The sequence below is a fragment of the Kogia breviceps genome, chromosome 11 (genome assembly GCF_026419965.1).
Source record: "Kogia breviceps isolate mKogBre1 chromosome 11, mKogBre1 haplotype 1, whole genome shotgun sequence".
Classification (NCBI taxonomy): domain Eukaryota; kingdom Metazoa; phylum Chordata; class Mammalia; order Artiodactyla; family Physeteridae; genus Kogia; species Kogia breviceps.
Genome location: NC_081320.1, coordinates 66886378 through 66904945, shown reverse-complemented (window position 1 = coordinate 66904945; position 18568 = coordinate 66886378). Strand labels below are relative to the sequence as shown.

Sequence of the window (18568 nt, the reverse complement as noted above, 5' to 3'; positions counted from 1 at the left end):
CATAAAAAGAGAGAAAGGGGCAAAAGAAGGGCCCCCTGGCTCCTTGAATACTGGTTGGAGCTGAACGCTCCTATTAGGAATCTCCCAGCTTTGAGTAAGGGCATCTATGCTCTCCACCCTATCCTTGTTTGGAACACAATCTCCTAAACCAATAATAACAACAAATAAATAATCCAGGTCAAAATGAAACTTTCCTGGATTGCCCTCTTCTGGGTGTCTCCAGGCCAGCTTAGAAGAAAGCGAAAGGGTCGGCTTTGGGGTGAATGCGGTGCTCTTTCTAGTCTCCAGGACTTGACCTGAAACCCTTTCACCCAGTCGGCTCAACAAAGTTTCTCCCTCGGGAGCCAACGTCCCTCTAGCAGGAAGCCCTTGGCCTCGCGTCCGGCATCCTCGTTCGGGCCACTCTCCCTGTAGGTGGTTTCCTGCACATCTGCCTGTGGCTGTGGTCAGTCCGCGCGGGCACTGCGGCTTTTGTCTGCATCTGGACAACTGGATGTGCACCCGTGCATTCAAATAATTCTGTCTGTGGACACTTCTTTTTTCCTCAAATGCTGCTGTTAGTATTCCTCTAATTCTCCCGTATGTATTCGGTTACAATTGCATGTACGTTCCGTGTACAGTCAGGTGACTCAGCTTAAGCCTGAGCTCGGACGTCTGCGGCCTCCTGAGTCTGCATGGGGAGGAGAAAGTGTGCAAGTGTAAACTCGGGGCTTTAGGTGGGGTGCGAGGTTAATAAGGCTTTCCGGCCCCAGGGCCTTCTAGGCCTCTCTTACACCTTCATCTCCCCATCTTCTTCACTTTCCAGGAGGAGGGCGATCCTCTGAACGATCCTACGCCTCGCTCCTTCCGGAAGGGTTGAAACAGCCTTTGGGATCTCTCTTGGTGGATTTTGGTCAGGCCAGGCCAAATGGGAGGAGTGGAGGAGTCCACGAGGTTGCCTCGAGGCTCGCGACTACACATCTCCACTCAGGACACCAACTGGCCCAGTGCGCCCCGGGATCCTGGGGAAGTTGCAGGACCCAACAGTGGACGTCTAGGCGCCTCGGGGTGAGTGATTTACGTGTTTGGGGGCGAAACGCTCCTCCTCGGCCTCCCGGGAGCAGCTGTATTTGTAACTGGGAACTGGCCTGGACCCGCCCCCTCGGCCCCTCCTCCCGCCCCCACCTCGGCGCTCCGAGCTTAGCCGGTTGCAGGACCGCTCGCCCCGGCCATCACTAAACACCCTAGGGCCACGCTATCCCTTGGAGCCCTTGCTGAGGCCTAGGGGCCTGGAGCGGAAAGGAAGGGTACGAAGCAGGGTGGTCGGGGTCGTGCTGCGAAGGCCTTGCGATGTATCCCTCCGCCGGGAGCCGCCTTGCGGGCCCGCGAGTCTTCCAGTCTCCGAAGCCGGCGGAGCGCTGGCCTCCGGCTTGCTGGGATGGGAATTGGGGGTGGCTCGCCTGCGACTGGAGGCTGTTCTCACAGGGATCGTGCGGGGACCGGTGCGTTCCTGGAATCCTGTAGTTGTGTTTTCTCGTGAGTGTGAGAGAGAGAAAGATGCGTACTCGCGGCTAACTTCAGGTCAGTTTGTTCGTAAAAGGCCGTTGTCAGCCCGTCGTTCTGTCTCTCCTGTGCATTCGCACAAAGTGAGGCCACCTCTCCCCACCCTCCATACAGCCTCCCAGGCCCGGCTAAAGGGCCAAGGCCTGGGGGCCCTGAGGCCTGGAAAGGTGAGGCCCTTGATATGCGCTCCCGGTGTTCTGATCGTAAAGTCCACGCTGCCCAGGTGCCCACTCAGGGTCAACTAGAAAACCTACGTGGGAAAGGGGGACTCGGAGAGTTATCCCCACACCCAGTGCAGGGTGAAGTCCCAACCTCGGCGCGCTGGACCTACAGATCTGGCGTCTGACTGCCGACCCATCCGGTCACCCGGATTGGCGGCGGCGGCCGCGGGGGGCGAGGGAGGGATCGTAGAGCTGTGCTGGTACAGGTTGGAGGTGGGGATGAAAAGAGGGGAGAAAAGAAACTAGACTGGGTGGCGATGGGACGTGGGGTGGGGACGTGGGGTGGGGATGGAGTTGGGTCAGCTTTTGATAGCGCCGGCTTTTCACCCTGCTTTGGGGAGGTGCGTCGGGCTGCGCCGTTACCCCCCCCCACACACACACACACTGGAAAATAAAGCTAATGATGTAGTAATTTAGGAGGGGGTAAGGGGCTGGGCGAGAGGAGGGAGGAAGGATGGGGAACGCGCGCCCCGAGAGCGAAGGCAAACAGCTGTGGAGGCGCTGCCCGCGGCTCAGGCTTCCCAACAGGTTAGCTAGACAGGGATCCACCCGGCATTTCGCAGGAAAGGGTGGGGGTTGGGGGGGAGACTGAGCGAGAGGGGGAGAGAGCCTCGCAAGAGGACAGAGGGAGGGAGAGAGCGAGAGGAGCCAGAGCGCGCGCCGCGCGGTTTAAAAGGAGACACACTTCCTAATGAATATTTATCCGCCGCTGCTTCCTGCTCCCGGCTTCCCTTACCTTTCCTCAGGTAAGACCCTCCCTGCGCCCCAGCCCCGGGGGCCCTCCCAGCTCCCCCACTCAGTGTCGGGGCAACGTTGTCAGGGCGGAAGGGTTCTTGGCAGTCGGGGAGGCGGAGTAGGAGGGCGACTCCCTCCCGGCTGCGCTTGGGCGCGGGGGATGGAGGCCCCGCACTGCCAAGGTTGCGTGCGTGGGCTACCTGTATGGAGTAGGTGTGAGTGCTGTGTAAGGGTGTGAGTGTGAGAGGGAGAGGATGTCAGCCCGGGGGCGCGAGCGCCTGTTTCCCGCGCGCTCTGAGGACATTTTCCGACTTTTCACTCGGACGCCCAGGATTTCTTGCCTTTGCCTTTCTCTGCTTCCCCCTCCTCCGTCCTCTGCCCTCGCCACCTCTCCACCCTATCCCCAACCGCGGCTGCTGAGACGCTCTTCTGCGGGCTACTGTACAGCGGGCGCCGGGCCCCCCGGGCCGGATCCCGGCCTCTCATAAAAGAGGGTGTATAGTTGGCTTTCTGTCACAAACCCCCATACAGAGGCCGCGCGGCCGCGGTCCCCTTCCTGCCCGCTACGCTCTTGAGGCGCTGCGGTGCGTTCCCCCACCAGCACACACACCTCGGGGTACCAGGGCCCACAAAGGACCTAAGGGTGATCGGACCCCAGGGGCACAGGGTGGAGCAGTCCTGGGCTGCAGCTGGGAGCCGGAGGACCCCCAGGGAGAGAGCGCCGCTCATCCCCTCCCCCACTTTCTCCTCCCGCCTTCGGCCGCGGGAGGAGCACAGGGAATTCGGGGCAGCCAGGGGGGAAACTGGGAGGGGAGGGGGGAAACTGGGAGGGGCTGATGATATAACCAGAATTCTTAAATGGACTTACTTGGCCACCTGTTGAGAATCCATTTGGGGTCGGCCGGCTCCGGAGCTGCGCGTGGTGGACACACAAAACCAAACGGAAAAAGAAAATTCTTTCTCTGGCCATTCCCGGCGCGGCCCGTCAAGCTCTCAGCTCTGAGCTACGGTCGGGCGGATCCAGAGCCAAAAGCAACTTTGCCAGGTCCCCAGCCACCCCAACGCCTCCCTCATCCCACGCCTCCTCGGCTCCGAGGCCGGGGGCTCGGAGCGCCCGGACTCGGCGCTCAGGGCCCAGCACCGGCAGTTCTGCTTAAGCCGGGACAGGCTTTTTAAGCCCTGCTCAGAAGTCAAGAGCAGCAGCGCCACCGCCTCTGCTTGGCCTTTCAAGACGCGGTCGCTCCTAATTCTTGTGCCTCGGCCTCTCTGGTCGCCCCCGGACAAAGCCCCCGGAGCCGGCGGCTCCCTTCCCGCTAAATCCCCTTCGGTGTCAATGCGCTACCAGCACCGGGCAGCGCGCTTCTCCTGCCAGCCATGTGGCTCTTAAAGAGCGCACCCCCCCCACCTTCGCCCTGCGCTCTCCCCCGACCCCCGCCTCCCCGCCCCTCTTCTCTGGATCTAGCCCCCCACGCCGACGCCTCAGGTCCCTCCTGCCCCGACCGAAGCCCGCGGACTCCTAGCCCCCTCCTCTCACCTCCTCCCCTGAGCAGTTGGTGGGCCTCGCCTTGGGGCCACAGACCTGAGTTATACCCTCTGCCTCAGGACCACTTTCTCTCCAACAGCGTCCACTCCTCTCTTCCCCCCTCCTACCTTTGCCCTTTGCGTGGATCAAGGCCCAGGGCACTACCTTGCCCGGGTCAGAGACGATTCCTAAAATTAGACAGTTTGGGCTTGAATTAGGAGGTCGTAGGCTGGATAAGGGGCGGGGCATGCCAGTTGAGCTGGGGGAGAGAAAGAGAAGAGTAGACCAGATGGACTCAGAAAGGTCTGCTATCCCAGGGCCTACCTGGCCTTTTGGCAGATGAGGGCTGGATGGTGCTACTCATTCCTAGAGGGGGCCACCCTGGAATGGGGTCTAGAGGTTACCAACCTGGCCAGCCCATGTGTGTCTGAGGGATCGTCGCATGGGGGGGGGGGGCACCTCTAGAAGGCCCAGAGTGTCGATCTGAGAGCAAACTGCTTCCCAAGCTCAGTGTATTAATACCCCCGAAAGTAACCTTTAAAAGCCCAAGAGCTGGGTGAGCAAGGAAGGACCTTGAGTGACAACTGTCCAGGGAGAAGGGCATGGGGGGAGGGGGCAGCGAGAGGAAAAAGTCGACTCTTTCAGAGGACTGAAGCACAACTGTTAACAAGGTTCCTGACATCTGCTGGTCAGCAATGTCATCTGCCCCACCAAAAAAAAAAAAAAGGGGGAAAGTAAGATGGTGATTTGGTCCCCCTTCCTTACAGAGCCCTCCTTCTCTTTCTCTCCTTCAGGCCTGTTTTAGTCTCAGTCTCACCCTAGCAGCCAATTGGTCTTGTACAGCGTGGCCCCTTGCCGAGAGCACTTTCTTCAGGCCTCCTGAAGGCCAGGTGTGTGATCAACGAGAAACCAGAGAGGGCATGGCTGGAAGTGTGGGCAGGGACAGGGTGGGCTGTGGTACTCTGCCTTCCCTGGTGCCAACTGTCATAACATTTGACTGTGCTTGAGGTCTGTGGATAGTGTGCCCGCCCCTTCTTAAATCCGAGCCCTAGCACACCAGTTCTGGCAGTCATAGAGGATCTCTGCAAAGAAGTAGGTACCTCCTGAGCAGTGGAGACCAGAGGAAGTTGGAGCGGGAAGGAGATGGAAAGCTGACTCTCCCCTGGGCATCTCTCCTCTGCCGCCCCAACATTAGTCCAGATGCAGTTCTTTAAGGAACTGGGGTAACTAATTGATCTGAAATTGGCCCTCTTGGGAAACTTTGGCAGTGCAGTCCCTGGGCTACAATCTGAGGCCACAAACCGTCCTCTAGCCAGTATGGCTCACATCCCCCCCAAGTCTCCCACCTCTTCTCTTGGGGCTGGGTCACCACAGCCAGCTAGGCCCGGTTTGTGCCCACTCTCCTGGACGGTGGCCCAAGACTGGAGCCAAACTTCTCTTGTTTGAGGACGTGGGGGGCGGAGGGGCCTTCGGCGGGCGTTGGGGCTCATTAGGCAGAGCGGGGTGCCGAGAGGTGCGCGCCGCCGGCCCGGAGGCCGCCTTTGAGCGGTCGGGGCGGCTTCATTAAGCGGCGCTAACAAGGCATACAAATGCCGGGCCCAGCAGCTTTCTTGCAATGCCGGGGCCTTAGCAGGGCGCCAGGCTAATGAGGGTCACTCAAAGGGCCTGATCAAATATTCAAATTTCCCCGCACGCCGGGAACTTTTATGTACGGAGAAAGTTGAGGCAACTGAGCTGTGTTTACTGTCCGTGTCGACAATTGCTCGGAGCGCGGGTCCCCGGAGGCTAAGGGGGGGGGGGCGCGGGAAGGGAGCAGTTGTTGTTGTTGTTGTTGTTTTTCATTCAAAGGAAAGTAATCGGGGTCCTTGAAGGACTTCGCGGCCTCCCCGCCTGCGTGCCGCTCTCCCCTGCGCCCTCCTCTGCCGCCGGCGCCAAGGGCCTCAGTTTGTAGCTTTCAGGGAGGCCAGACCGCGGGCCACCCGGCCAGCTCCCGCCTCCCGATGTCTTGGGGGCCGGAGGGGCGTTGCCCCCCAGGATAAACTGGCCTGTGGAGCTGAGCAAGGCCGAGTGGGTGCAGCTGCCCCAGCCCTCGGGTCTTCCTCTCTCGGAGGCTTCCAGACCCCTTGGCTTTGCCGGTAACCGAAACTAGGAGAGAGTGGGACTCTCTCAGGCACCTCTTCTGGTGGAGTTGAGACTGCCTGGGTTGGGGCTGACAGTTGTAAATAAATGCCCGGTAGGTCCTGGTAAGAGAAGGACATCTTCCAGCCCAAACGCCCTTTCTCCCCCCATCACCTGTACTGCTGTCCTTCCCATCTCCTGGGCCAGGATTAAAGGAGGGACAATGGTGACAATTTTGTGACCTCGGCCTGTAAGGGGGCCAAATCCCCGGAGGCTGAGCGGCCGGAGGGCGGAGGAGACCTAGAGGCTCCGCGGGCTGACCTGTCCATCCGGATCTCCCTTCTCTGAGAGACCGAGGTGCAGGAGCCCCCTGCGCGCCACCTCCTTCAGGCGTCCCCCAGGCCCACCTCCCGCCCCTGGCTCTGCCCAGTGCTTCGGGTCCTCAGAGCAGCAGGGCAGGCGGCCTGGGCCCCAGAACCTTAGGTCTTTCGGCTCCTAACACCCCTCCCCAACGCCCAGCGTCTGGGAATTTGGGAGGGGAAGCTTTGGTGCTCCACATCTCCCCCCAGCCCCCCCCCCCCCCCCGCCAGCACCCTTAGACCGACATCCTGCGGAGCCTGTGCTCCCAGCTCGGCCGGGAGCCAGTCCAGCCATCCGCGCCGAGGACTGGCCGCCCCGCCTCCCTCCCCAGCTCTCTGGACTCTCAACTTACGTGCTCTGGCCGGCGGGGCGTGGTGCTTCGGGCCGGAGCGGAGAGGCGCTGGCAGCTGCGGGGCCGCGGGGTGGGCTCGGTGGGCGGCGCGGAGCTCGGCTCTGAGGGGAGGCTCTGACAGCCGGGGGCTGCGCGCCCGCCCCGCAGCGCCCGGCCCTGGCCCGGCGCACAAAGCTGCGCGCCTGGCTGCCTCCCTCCGCCCGACTTTGCACCCCCAAGCCGCTGGAGGGGTGCGGCGGGTCGGCAGGCTCCCCGGCTGAGGCTGGGGGCCGGGGTGCCACCGGGATGAGCCTCAGAACCACTTGCCTCAATTCTTCTTGAGTGGCGACGGTTTTCCATTTCAGCGCTTTCGGCTGAGCCCGCGGCACCTGCCCAGCCTCCCTCCGGGGCTGGTCGGGCGGCGGCCGGGAGAGGCCGGGTCGCCCCAACCCGGAGGCGGGGGTTGCGGGCACTGGGAGGGGACTGGCTGGGTTCACCCGCCCGCCCGGCGCCTTGGGTCCTCGGCTCCAGGGGATGCAGTTTCGGGGTCACGAGCTGTTTTCAGAAAGTTGAACACAATATTCGGAAACCCACCCGTAGGAATTCTCCCCCCACACGCGGCACAATACCCACTCCCCTCCCCTTTTTCATTCCTTCCTCCCCCGCTTCCTCCTCCTGCCCCTTCCCCCTCCCACCCCTCAGCCTATAATCCTTCCCCTACAAGAGAAAGGGATCGGGAAGAAAAGATGAAGTGTCTGTTTTTGTGTCCCAACCTTAGGGCTCTTTCTGGGCCCACAGTGAACGACCGCCTAGAGCTTCGCAGCTTAGCAGAAAAGGACTCACGGCTGGGAGGAAGATACAACGGAGGGGAGAGATACCCGGAGCCCCACGAAGTGGGGCTTGGCGGGTCTTCCCTGTGGGCGAATATTTTCCTGCCGCAGTCAGCGGGCTGACTGGGGCTGAGTGGCCGGTGTCGGGCCCCCTCGCCCAGCCCACAGCCTCCCTGCCGCAGTGGAGCCTCTAAAGCAGCTTGCATTTCTCACCCCGGAGGCCTGGTGCTCGGGGAGTCAAGGCCTAACGAGGGCCAGAACTAGGGGTCTAGGGGCTGGGACACTTGCAGCCCCAGTCGCGTTAGGTTTCCTATTTAAATTCTCTCACAGTCTCTCTTTCTCTCCTCCCTCTTTGAGATCTCCAAAGTGGTGTGGACTCAGCGCCTCACCCCCAGATCTCCATCGGAATGTAGAAAAGATCTTTTTTTTTTTTTCAAAAAAGTTTTGAATTCCTCAATGATTTTTCTTCTGGAAAGGCAGCTTAGGATAATTATTTCAGCTTTATTGAGGGCAGATTAGTTGAAGTCTGGACGCTGCGTTTCAATACACGTTGTACACGGGCCGACAATGTGGGCATTGTTGGCTACTGTGTGTGAACTCATTCAAAATATACACTTTTTAACACCAAACCGAGTCCTGTCTAAATATACACAGTGCTCAGGGGAAAGACGTCTCTGACCCCGACAAATCTGCGTAAATCACACTTCCATAGTTACAGAAGCCTCACAAAGGGAGGCCCGGCTCAAGATGCTGATTACATGTTCTTAAAAGCAACATACCTTAGAATAAATACCCATGCCTGGCCTGGAGGCTGCAGTGGCCAGAGAGAGGGAGGGAGGGCCCTGCCTTCCCCATGCTATGGGCCTTTTGGGGTTTGTTTTAGACTTGTGAGGTTACTTTCCTTAAAGGAATTAGACAGTTTTATAATATTTTTTCTTTTCAGTATGAGCAAACAAGCAATTTTCAGGCCTATCCATATCTTTGGGGCAGCCTCCAAAGTTTGAGTGGCCTTCTGGGGCTGCTAGGCAGACCCAGAGCCCCTTGGGGGTTGTGGGGTAGGTGGCATCTTGGGAGGGGGGCAGAGGGCTTCCAGGCATCTCAACCCAACTTCCTCCGCAGCTCCTAGGGAGGCAGCTGAAATCTGGGGGGAAACAAAGAGGCGGGTTGCTTTTTAAGATGGAAAGTGTACTGTTATTTCTACTGCTATTTAAAAATATAAGCCAATAGGGGAAATCAAGGCTCCATGACTGGGAGCAGAGTTAAAGAGAAGCCAGATCCAATGCAGAGGAAGCTGGGGTAAACGTGGCCGAGGACTGCGGACCAGGGAGGCCAGAGCGGCTTCCAGCACCCTAGGTCCTGGGCTCCAGCTCCCAGGCGCCGGGTGACCCCCAAAATCCGAGATCCTGGGGCGCAGCAGCCCGCCGGACCAGGGTCGGCGCGCGGTGGGCCCCATGATCTCATCTCTCCTTTCTTCCTCGCCACTATTAGTGCTCACATAGGCAGAAAGAGGCGGCCCGACGTGCACACCATGTGCAAACCCTGCTGGGTCCGCTGGCCCTCGGCCTCTCCTTGGGGGCTGGCCCTCGGCGTTCATGCAGAGTGGGGAGCCTCTCACCTCCCAACAAAATCCCCCCTTTAATTGCTCATCCCATTCAACAACTCTATGCCCATGGCTATTAAATTTTCTGGATCAACTTCTTTGCGGAAGAGGAAAAAAGAGGGAGCTCAGAGATAGTAAGAAAAGGAGAGAGAGAGAGAGGAAGAGAAGGGAAGTGGTGAGATTAAGAGTTGCAAAGATTTAAAAAAAATTCTCTTTCCCCCCTTCTCCCTCTTTCCCTGCTCTCCCCCTCCCCCCTACTCTGGCTAAGTGGTAAAACCGTCCTTACGTTCTCGGTATTGATTGGCAGGGCTGACAGTGATTGGCAGCGGTTGCCGTGGCAACGCCACAACGACACGCCGCAGACCAATAGAAAAGCGAAACAAAATGTTTCAATGCTGCACTCACTGTGGATTTAGGGGAGATATTATGAGGCTGTTGTCATTAGGGCGATTGCTGTGGAATCGCTGAATCTTGACTCGGCGGTGGTTGGCTCTCGCTCGCTCTCTCTCCCTCTCCCTCTGATTCTCCCTCTGCGCGCGCGCACCGGGCCGCTCTCCTTCCTCCCTCTCTATGTGGCTGCGCGGGTGTGTGTGTGTGTGGATGTGTGTGGGGTGTGGGTGTCCCTTACGCCCTTCCTCCTCCCCCTCCTCCTCCTCCTCCTCCTGCTCCCCCTTCCTTTCCTTCTCCTCCTCCCCCCTCTCCTCTCCCTCCTCCTGGTCCTCATCGCCCCTCTCCTCCTCTTCCTCCCCTCTCTCTTCCTCTCCCTGAATTTTCTCCTCTCCTCTCAGGTCAGTCCATGGTATTCCGCTCCCCCCTAGACCTCTATTCCTCCCACTTCTTGTTGCCAAACTTCGCCGATTCTCACCACCGCTCCCTACTTCTGGCGAGTAGCAGCGCCGGGAACGGCGCGGGAGGCGGCGGCGCGGGAGGCGGCGGCGGCGGCGGCGGGAACTGTGCGGGAGGCGGCGGTGCTGGCGGAGCAGGCGGCGGCGGCAGCGGCGGCGGCTCCAGGGCCCCCCCGGAAGAGTTGTCCATGTTCCAGCTGCCCACCCTCAACTTCTCGCCGGAGCAGGTGGCCAGCGTCTGCGAGACGCTGGAGGAGACGGGCGACATCGAGCGGCTGGGCCGCTTCCTCTGGTCGCTGCCCGTGGCCCCCGGGGCGTGCGAGGCCATCAACAAGCACGAGTCGATCCTGCGCGCGCGCGCCGTGGTCGCCTTCCACACGGGCAACTTCCGCGACCTCTACCACATCCTGGAGAACCACAAGTTCACCAAGGAGTCTCACGGCAAGCTGCAGGCCATGTGGCTCGAGGCGCACTACCAGGAGGCCGAGAAGCTGCGCGGCCGCCCGCTCGGCCCGGTGGACAAGTACCGCGTGCGCAAGAAGTTCCCGCTGCCGCGCACCATCTGGGACGGCGAGCAGAAGACGCATTGCTTCAAGGAGCGGACTCGGAGCCTGCTGCGGGAGTGGTACCTGCAGGACCCCTACCCCAACCCCAGCAAGAAACGTGAACTGGCGCAGGCCACCGGCCTCACTCCCACACAAGTAGGAAACTGGTTTAAGAACCGGAGGCAGCGCGACCGCGCCGCGGCGGCCAAGAACAGGTCAGTGGTCTGGCCCGCGGCCTGGCTACACGCTCCGGGGCCGGGGAGGGGGAGAGCGGTTGAAAAGAGGGTGAACGGACAGGAGGCGGGAGGCCAGCGGCTGCCGAGCAAACGGGAAGCCGAGACCTCCTGGTCAGTTGGAGAAAGTTTCCGCTTGCCCAGGAGCGTGGAAGAGGAGCGGGCGTGGGTGTATTGATTGCTTTGCCCTAAAGGGTCTCTCGTCAGGGTGGAGAGAGTGTGTGTGAGGTCCTGAGTGCCCATAACCCCTGGGTCGTGTCCCTGGGAGCCTTAGCCGTGTGCTGTACCCGTGCCAGCCTCCTCAGCCTGGGATCCAGCTCCGGGCTTCTCTGGAGCCTACAGACAGGGAAGGAAGGAAAGCTCTCCTTGCCACCTGGTTCTTATTTCCACGCATTGCAAAAACCCAGGGAGGAATCCACGAACGTCTGGGAGAGGAAACTGAACCTGGGTCCCTGGCATAAAGGGGAAAGGCCGGTAGCCACCGTGCAGCAGGCCTGTACCCAAAGCCTTGCAAGTTGCCTGACTAGGAGCAGGAGAGCCAGGCTGGGAGTGGAGACGCTGTGTGTGTGTGTGTGTGTGTCGGTGCTAGCCCTCCTGCCAAGGCAAGGAGCATCCCCTTGGTCCACTAAATTGGGAAATAGGAGCAGAAGCTGCCTTGCTGTGGCAAGTTGGCCACAAACTCACAAAGTTGCACTGGGCTTGACCTGTCAGCAGAGCTGGGCCTGGGGGAAGTAGGGAGAAAAATAAGAAAAGGAGGAAAGAGGAAAGGAGTGGAGAGGAAGAGGGGAAAGGAGGAAGTTGGGTGAAAGCCCTGATGGAAGGCCTGTGCCCCAGCCCTGCCAGGGTAGGCACTGGGCCTGATGCACTCACTGCAGGGAGCAGGGCTGCAGTTGCCGACAGCTGCCTGGGCTGGGGGCTGGGTGTGAGCTCCTGGAGGGAGTGAGTGTGTTCCGTTTTAGGTGTCCCAGGCCTAAGCCTTTGGCCCTCTCACCCTTGCCTTTGCAGCCAACTTTTCGCCCTATGGGGGCAGCGCCCAGGGCCAGGGGAAGGCCTCCTCGTGGGGAGAAGTCAGAGACACTAGGTTTACGTAGCAGCTTCCTGGTCCGGGGAAGGGGCAGCCGGAGACGGCTCTGCACTCCCCTCCTGCCTTGTGTGTCTCCCGCTTTCCCTCTCCCTCCTCTTCCCCCGCACTTTTTTGCTCCCAGCTTCCTCATTTTCTCTTCCCCCGATCCTGCGCTTTGCTCAAGGATCCAGAGAGCAAAGCCAGCCGGTCCTACCAGGAAGAGGCGGCGGGCGAGCAACCCGCAGCTCTTGATTTGGGGGAGCTGAGGCAGGAGGCATTGAGGGGACCCATCCACTCCAGAGGCAGCCGGCTGAGGCGGAAGAGTCCCAGGGTCTGGGGAAGAAGAAACATCCCGACTTCTGCCCCTTCGGGGCTCGGCGTCCTTCGCAGTGTGCGCCCGGGCCTCTCCTCCTCTGGCGGCCGGCCTCGGGTTCTACCTCGCCCCCCCCCCCATTTGGGAAGCTTTGGGAGGCTCCAGAGAACGCCGGGGAGGGGAAGACGGGAGCCCAGACCGCGCTGGGGAGGCTGCAGCGCTCAGGGAGCCGACAGAAGCCCGGAGGAGGGGTATACGCGCAGAGAGCGAAGTCGGGGGCGGCGGCGAAGGGCGCGGGGTTCGGGAGGCGGAGGGGCACGGGCGGCTTTGGAGCACCGGCGGCGGCATGCCCGGCTTCCCGGCGGCACGGGCTCAGGGAGGCGGCTTGGCGGAACCGGGTGTTGGGGCTGCCGTATCAGGGCGGGCGCCGCTCTCTGTCTCCCGCAGGCTCCAGCACCAGGCCATAGGACCGAGCGGCATGCGCTCTCTGGCCGAGCCCGGATGCCCCACGCACGGCTCGGCAGAGTCGCCGTCAACGGCGGCCAGTCCCACCACCAGCGTGTCCAGCCTGACGGAGCGCGCGGACACCGGCACCTCCATCCTCTCGGTAACCTCCAGCGACTCGGAATGTGATGTATGATACCCAAGGCCGCCCTCCTCCTCCTCCTCCCCCTCCTCCTCCCCCTCCTCCTCCTCGACCTCCTCCTCTTCCTCCTCTTCCTCCTCCATCCCCAGAACAAACCGAAATCAGGATACACAATCATACACACACCCAAGTACACACACACTTCCACTCCAGCCAAAAATATATAAAAACCAAGAAAAATAACAAATTAAACGCAAACCATCAACAATTCCCAACCACCATCTACCACCACGGCCACCCCAAAGGACCGCGACGCCAACAGACAGTCACAAACGCTGATGCTGCGGGCAGAAAACATAAAAGAGGTGACAATTGTATACTTTCTAGGACAAGCACGGCTTCTCCTTTTGGTTCCCACGGACCCGGCACCCCACCTGCATGACGATTTATTTGTATCTGGGAAAATACTCTCTCTAGTTTAAAACGATTTAAAAAGAGTCGACTATACAAAAACCGACCGCCACCACGACGACAAGACGACAAAAGCAAAACAGACAAAAAGAAAAAAAAAAACAATCCTCCAGCTCCGTTCGGAATTTGTTTAAAAAAAAGAGAACTCCTCGAGAGGGAAATAGCAAATGTTTATCGCCTTTTGTTGCGCTCTTTTTTCCCCTCTCGCTCTCTTTCTTTCTCTGTTTTTAAGTCCAAGTATTAGTCAAACAAGATGCAATCTTCTGTTTTTTGTTCAGCAGACAATCATTTTCTTGTTAAGCACCTTTTTCTCTCCACTCTGTCACTGCCTGTGTGGGTACTGGTTATAAATGTGGAAAAAGAATAGTTATGACTGTAACAGATTTTTATTTTTATTTCAAAATTTTATATGAATTATGTATATCTTAATGATCGGTCATTTTCCCAGTTTGTAATATATGTGTAGAAATTGCCTGTATATGATATTGCTTTTTCTCCTCTCCCTTTCTCTTTCTTTCTCTCCCACCCTCTTCTCCCCTCCCGCTCACCTGTCTCTTTCCTTTTTGGGGTTCCCCTCCCACTCGATGTTCCTGGCAGCGACTTGGCAGTCAAGGCGTGGCGTGGCGAGCTGGGTTAGTAAGAGGGACCCCGTCGCTAGCGAAAGCGGAGAGTGAGACCGTAGTATTCTTATGCAAAAGCTATTTCAAGTATTTCTTAGCTGCTTTGGAGATATCTCTCACTCCCCGTAGGGCGCTTTTACTGTTATCTTAACTGCGTGTTTATCTATATGTAAAAACTTTCTAAAGCAAATACAGTATTCTCCATTTTCTTATCACTCCCGGAGACTGGTGTTTTTATCCGCCCCTGTGCCGGCAGCCCCGGGGCGTGCAGCAGTCCGGCCTTCGCTTCCACTCCAGCTCTGCCGCCGGAGCTGGAGCAGAATTTTAAGACTGTGTCTGAGCTTTTTTCTGGAGAAGGGGAGCGGAGGTGGAAAGATGGGAACAGGCCCTTCGGAAAAGAACTAAAGCCAAATCCCGAGCGAAAAGGCAGAGAGGGTGCAGGGAGAGGGGATTACGGTCGGTTTCTTCAGCGCGAGATGCCAGGCCTAGATCCCCAAGAATTGCAGCCTTGACGCGGCCCTGGTGGGTCTTTGGGAGCGTGTTGGTGTCTTTTGGTTGTTACTGCCTTTTTTTTTTTTTTTTTTTTTTTTTTAAGGGGAAATACACAAGTTCGCTAAACGCAAGCATAAATCTAGACCGGAGGTAACAGGTTTTCTCTTCTTCTGGGGGTGGGGTGGAGGTCGGGGAACAACTGTAGGCCGGATAAGGAGGGTATAGTGAGAGCGAGGAGGTAGTTTTGAGTTTAGGGCCTAGAATCAGGATGGACTCCCTCCTCAACACCCGCATGTGCGTCTGTGTGACTGTATGACTTACCTTATGGCTCTCTGTCTCCTTGAAATTTCTTTTCGTCTTTTGGGATCAACTGGAGTCTCTCGAGCATTTCGGAGTTGGGTTATACTTTAAAACGACAACCCCCCCCTCCCGAAATCACTGCCTTTTGCCAACCAGGTTCCCGCTGGCCCCTGGCCTCCCCACCCCGTGCGGGGGGGTGGGTTGAGGGCCCACAGTTCCCTGTGTTGGGGTGGCTGGAAGCGCCTCCGCCGTTCTGGGCCAGGCCGGCCTGTGCCCCAGGAGGAGCCGAAGAGGTAATTTCAGAAAACTTGCCTTCACTTGAAAGTCCAATTTCCAAAGCGAGTAGGATTAAGGAGAAACGTGCCTGGAATTTCGCGCCCGTTTCCAAACTAATTTTGATTTCCGATTTCCTTTTGTCCCCAGCCCGGCAGCACCATTGGGTTTATGTAGGCCGGGTTGGGCAGAAAGGCGGTCAGGCCGGGAGGTGCCCTGGGCGCAAGTGGGGCCTTGCGCGCCCAGGGCATGCACTTGCGTGGAGAAGGTTCCCACGTGCGTACTTACTTAGAATCAGGGCATCCAGACCACCTTAAGAGCTTCCAAGTTCTGTGGCTTGGCACGCAGTGTCAAAATCTGTGCGTGTGTTCACTGCCCGGGGAAATGTTCCTCATGGAGCCACATTTCAGGCAATAGTGACCCAGGTAGTAGGAATTTGGGGAAGAGGCTGCTTGGGTTCTACTCAGCCTGGGCCTCTGTTCTGGTGCGCAGAATGATGTCTGGGGTGAGGGGCTCGTCCCCTACCCTCATTTTCAAATGGCTTGTCACATACTTGACACAGACCTTGGGCCTGGAAACCCAAGGCGTGGCTGCCTCAGACAGTGTGGAGTGTCTGGAAGGACCCTACCCAACAGACCGACCAGAGTTGATGGGTGGAAAGAAAGGCATGGTGCTGCTAGAGGGTGACCCCTGGAAGGGCCTTGACTGGTGACACTAGGGAGCAGATGCCTTTTTGTCTGGGGACAGGGGACAAGCCAGTGTTACTAAAATGCTTCCTTCTCCCAACATACCCAGCAGAGAAAGCGTTTGGGGCAACCAGTGCCCATTCCTCCTTCTCCACTTCAGCCTTGGGGGCCTAGCCCCGTTGGGTGTCACCAGCCTGCTATCTGTCTTGCTATCTCTTGTCTGCCACTCTCATCTCCTACATTTCTACTGGGTCTGTACAAATACCAATACTCCACTCTGCACTTTCTGATCTTACCTAAGTATTCCCTGCAGGAGAGGCATGAGTGCTGGTTGTGAGTGGTGTGGATGTGTGCAATTCTGAAAGCTGGCTTCCACCATGCGGTCAAGGTCTACATATAAAGGGGTGTGTATGTGTTGTGATGTTTGATATAAAAGTGTGTACGTTGAATCAGTGTGTGCCCAGTGTGTGTTTTCATGTCTGTCGCCTATAGGGTGGGTATCTGTGGGAGGCTTGGGCAGTTTATATGTCCCTAGTTCTGCAAGGAGTGGCTTAAGTACACCTACAGGATGCTGTGTGTGCAGGAGTTTTCGTGCAGTGGACATGTGTCTTGTGAGTCTTGAATCTGGTGTGGACATGTGTGGGTTCCCTTGTTCTAGTCAGTCCACAGATATGACCGCCAGGCAGCTGCCCACCCCCAACCCTCCTTCCTCTCCTTTTAAGGAATGGGGAGTCACAATGGGTCTTCTTTGATCCAGAGGGCAGAGGGGAGTTGGGCTCTTTGGCTTTCCCAGTCCACCCGTTACCCTGATACACTACGGATGTTACATTGGATTTGGCCCCTGCCCCTTTAAACATCAGAGCCAGGGGAAAGAGGCCCCTTTCTGGCCAAATCTCTCCTCTAATCGGCTGCCTGCCCATTCTCTTTCTGGGTGCCGCAAAGCCACGGCCAAAGCAGTCAATGTCCCAGGGGCCGCCAGGATAGAACTCGAGGGCAAGGCCTGGCTGAAGCCCTTCTGGGGAAAAGCCATCGCAGCCGCTAAACGTAGCCACCGTGGCCTGGGAGTATTTCGGATTCTGCCTTGGCAAGGGGAGCGGGTGTGCCCATGAGTGCTCTTGCATGGGCCTCAGCAGACTGGGTAAGCAGGCCTCAACGTTCATCCGCCCCCTCTGTCTGGGCCAGCCCGTGGGCCAGCTTCTCTCCAGGTGTGCCAGAGCCGTGGCACATGTCGCCTGGTTGCATGCCTGATTGTGCGCCGCACACTTCCTTCTGGTGCCCCAGCCAACTCACTCTGGCTCGGAACCTTCCCTGTGTGCATAGGCCTCTGGGTACCTGTATCTGGGTCGCCTACTCGAGGGTGTAAGGGGCTTGAAGAATAACAGCCAATTTGGGAATATTCTCTTCGTTCCTGCGTCTCTCAAAGAAAAGCAGTGGCGATCTGGGATTTGCACCAGAAACCTGAATGGCAGAATGGGATGTGAAACCCGGGAAAATCTGTATCAAAGGCATTGACCCCTAGAAGCTGCCTGCCCGAGGGAATATAGGTCATTCTGCCCCTTTTCCGGCCTGCTCACCTCTCCCTCCTCGGCCCCGCCCCCAGCTCTGCCCACCAGGCCCCTCTTTTGGCCCTCCTTGAATCCTGCAGAATTGACTGCCCAGCGCCAGTGCAGTTGATTATCCCTGGCGAGACATACAGCTGATTAAAATGAAATGACCTGGAAGCTGCCATGGCGTGGGGTGAGGATGCTGATCAATAGTGGGATTGGAGGCACAGGAGCCTGGCCAGTCTGGGATTGGTGTTGGAGGCCGTGGACCAGCCAGGGATGGCCGGACTTTGGATGCACGGAGGGCTCCCGTGATGGCTGGGAGGGCCAGGCCCAGGCCTAGACGAACCAAACGGGGGTGGAACGCAAACCCTAGTGTGGGCTGTGGTAGTACAGTGGCTCCCTCGGCTTCTTCTGAAAGGAGAAGGGGCCAGCCCGGGATATTCTGGACCCAGTTCATTGCTCAGGTCACTGGAGCTCACAGCCTAGTCCCGGACCCGTGACGCATTGGGTGTGCTTGGCCTCTCCAAGCAGGGGATGTCTCTGTATCTTCTCCCTCTCCCTGTCTTACTCTGCCTCCTTCCCTGCCTGGGTCTTTGTGCGGCTGTCACCTGAGGCACCGGCTGCCACCTTGGGGACCTTCCCGGGCCCTCCCCTACGCCCTCCGGGTGGAGCTGAGATGTCCAGCACACCGGGGCTGCTCGCCCCCAAGTTCTTGGGCTCAGGCCCCTCAACTTCCCATGGCCCAGGCCCCTTCCGGCCCCAGCTGAGTTGAGCCTCCTGCCCCAGTGCACTGGCCGGTGCGGGTGTCTGGCCCCAGGGAGGGCAGGAGAGAGCCAGGGAGGAGGGGAGCAGTGCTAGCCGGGGTCCGATTTCTCCGGTCAGCTGAGCACAACTTTCCATTCGAGTGTATTCATGCAGCGGCTGATTGAGCTCGGCTGTGTCAGGCGGGGCTCCGCAGGAGCAAGCAGACACAGCCAGGCTAACAGAGGCTACGCCACACACACACACACACACACACACACACACACACACACACACACACAAATGCACACATGCACACATACTCGATTATCTATACAAATATTACCCCCATGTTATGCACACATCTCAGCCCCAAGCCATGTCACCACAAACCCAGTAGAGCCCTTTCCTTTATACATCCGCCTGCCCCCAGAGCAGTTTCCCAACATCCGTAGACCTCCTTCCCAATACAACATAGGGCCTGCCTTTCTGATTTCCTCTTTACAGATTCCACATCGGTCCTCAGACACAAACACAAGAACCTTCATTCTCCTTCTCCCCTGTAGGCACACTCTCCAGGGTATGCACACTCCA

At 58.4% G+C, this 18568-nt stretch overlaps 1 protein-coding gene across 1 annotated transcript; it reads left to right on the top strand.

Moving 5' to 3' along the window:
- The first annotated feature begins 10055 nt into the window (after positions 1–10055).
- SIX3 (SIX homeobox 3) lies at positions 10056–12916 on the top strand. The gene is made up of 2 exons (XM_059079420.2): positions 10056–10864; positions 12706–12916. Exons 1-2 carry the CDS (start codon positions 10056–10058, stop codon positions 12896–12898), a joined length of 1002 nt encoding a protein of 333 aa, XP_058935403.1. The 3' UTR covers positions 12899–12916.
- The last annotated feature ends 5652 nt before the right edge of the window (positions 12917–18568 follow it).

Bases quoted from the DNA above. Each gene is read 5' to 3' on its own strand.
- SIX3 (XM_059079420.2), top strand. From the start codon at position 10,056: ATGGTATTCCGCTCCCCCCTAGACCTCTATTCCTCCCACTTCTTGTTG. The intron at 10,865-12,705 runs GTCAGTGGTCTG...TGTCTCCCGCAG, and splicing joins GCCGCGGCGGCCAAGAACAG to GCTCCAGCACCAGGCCATAG.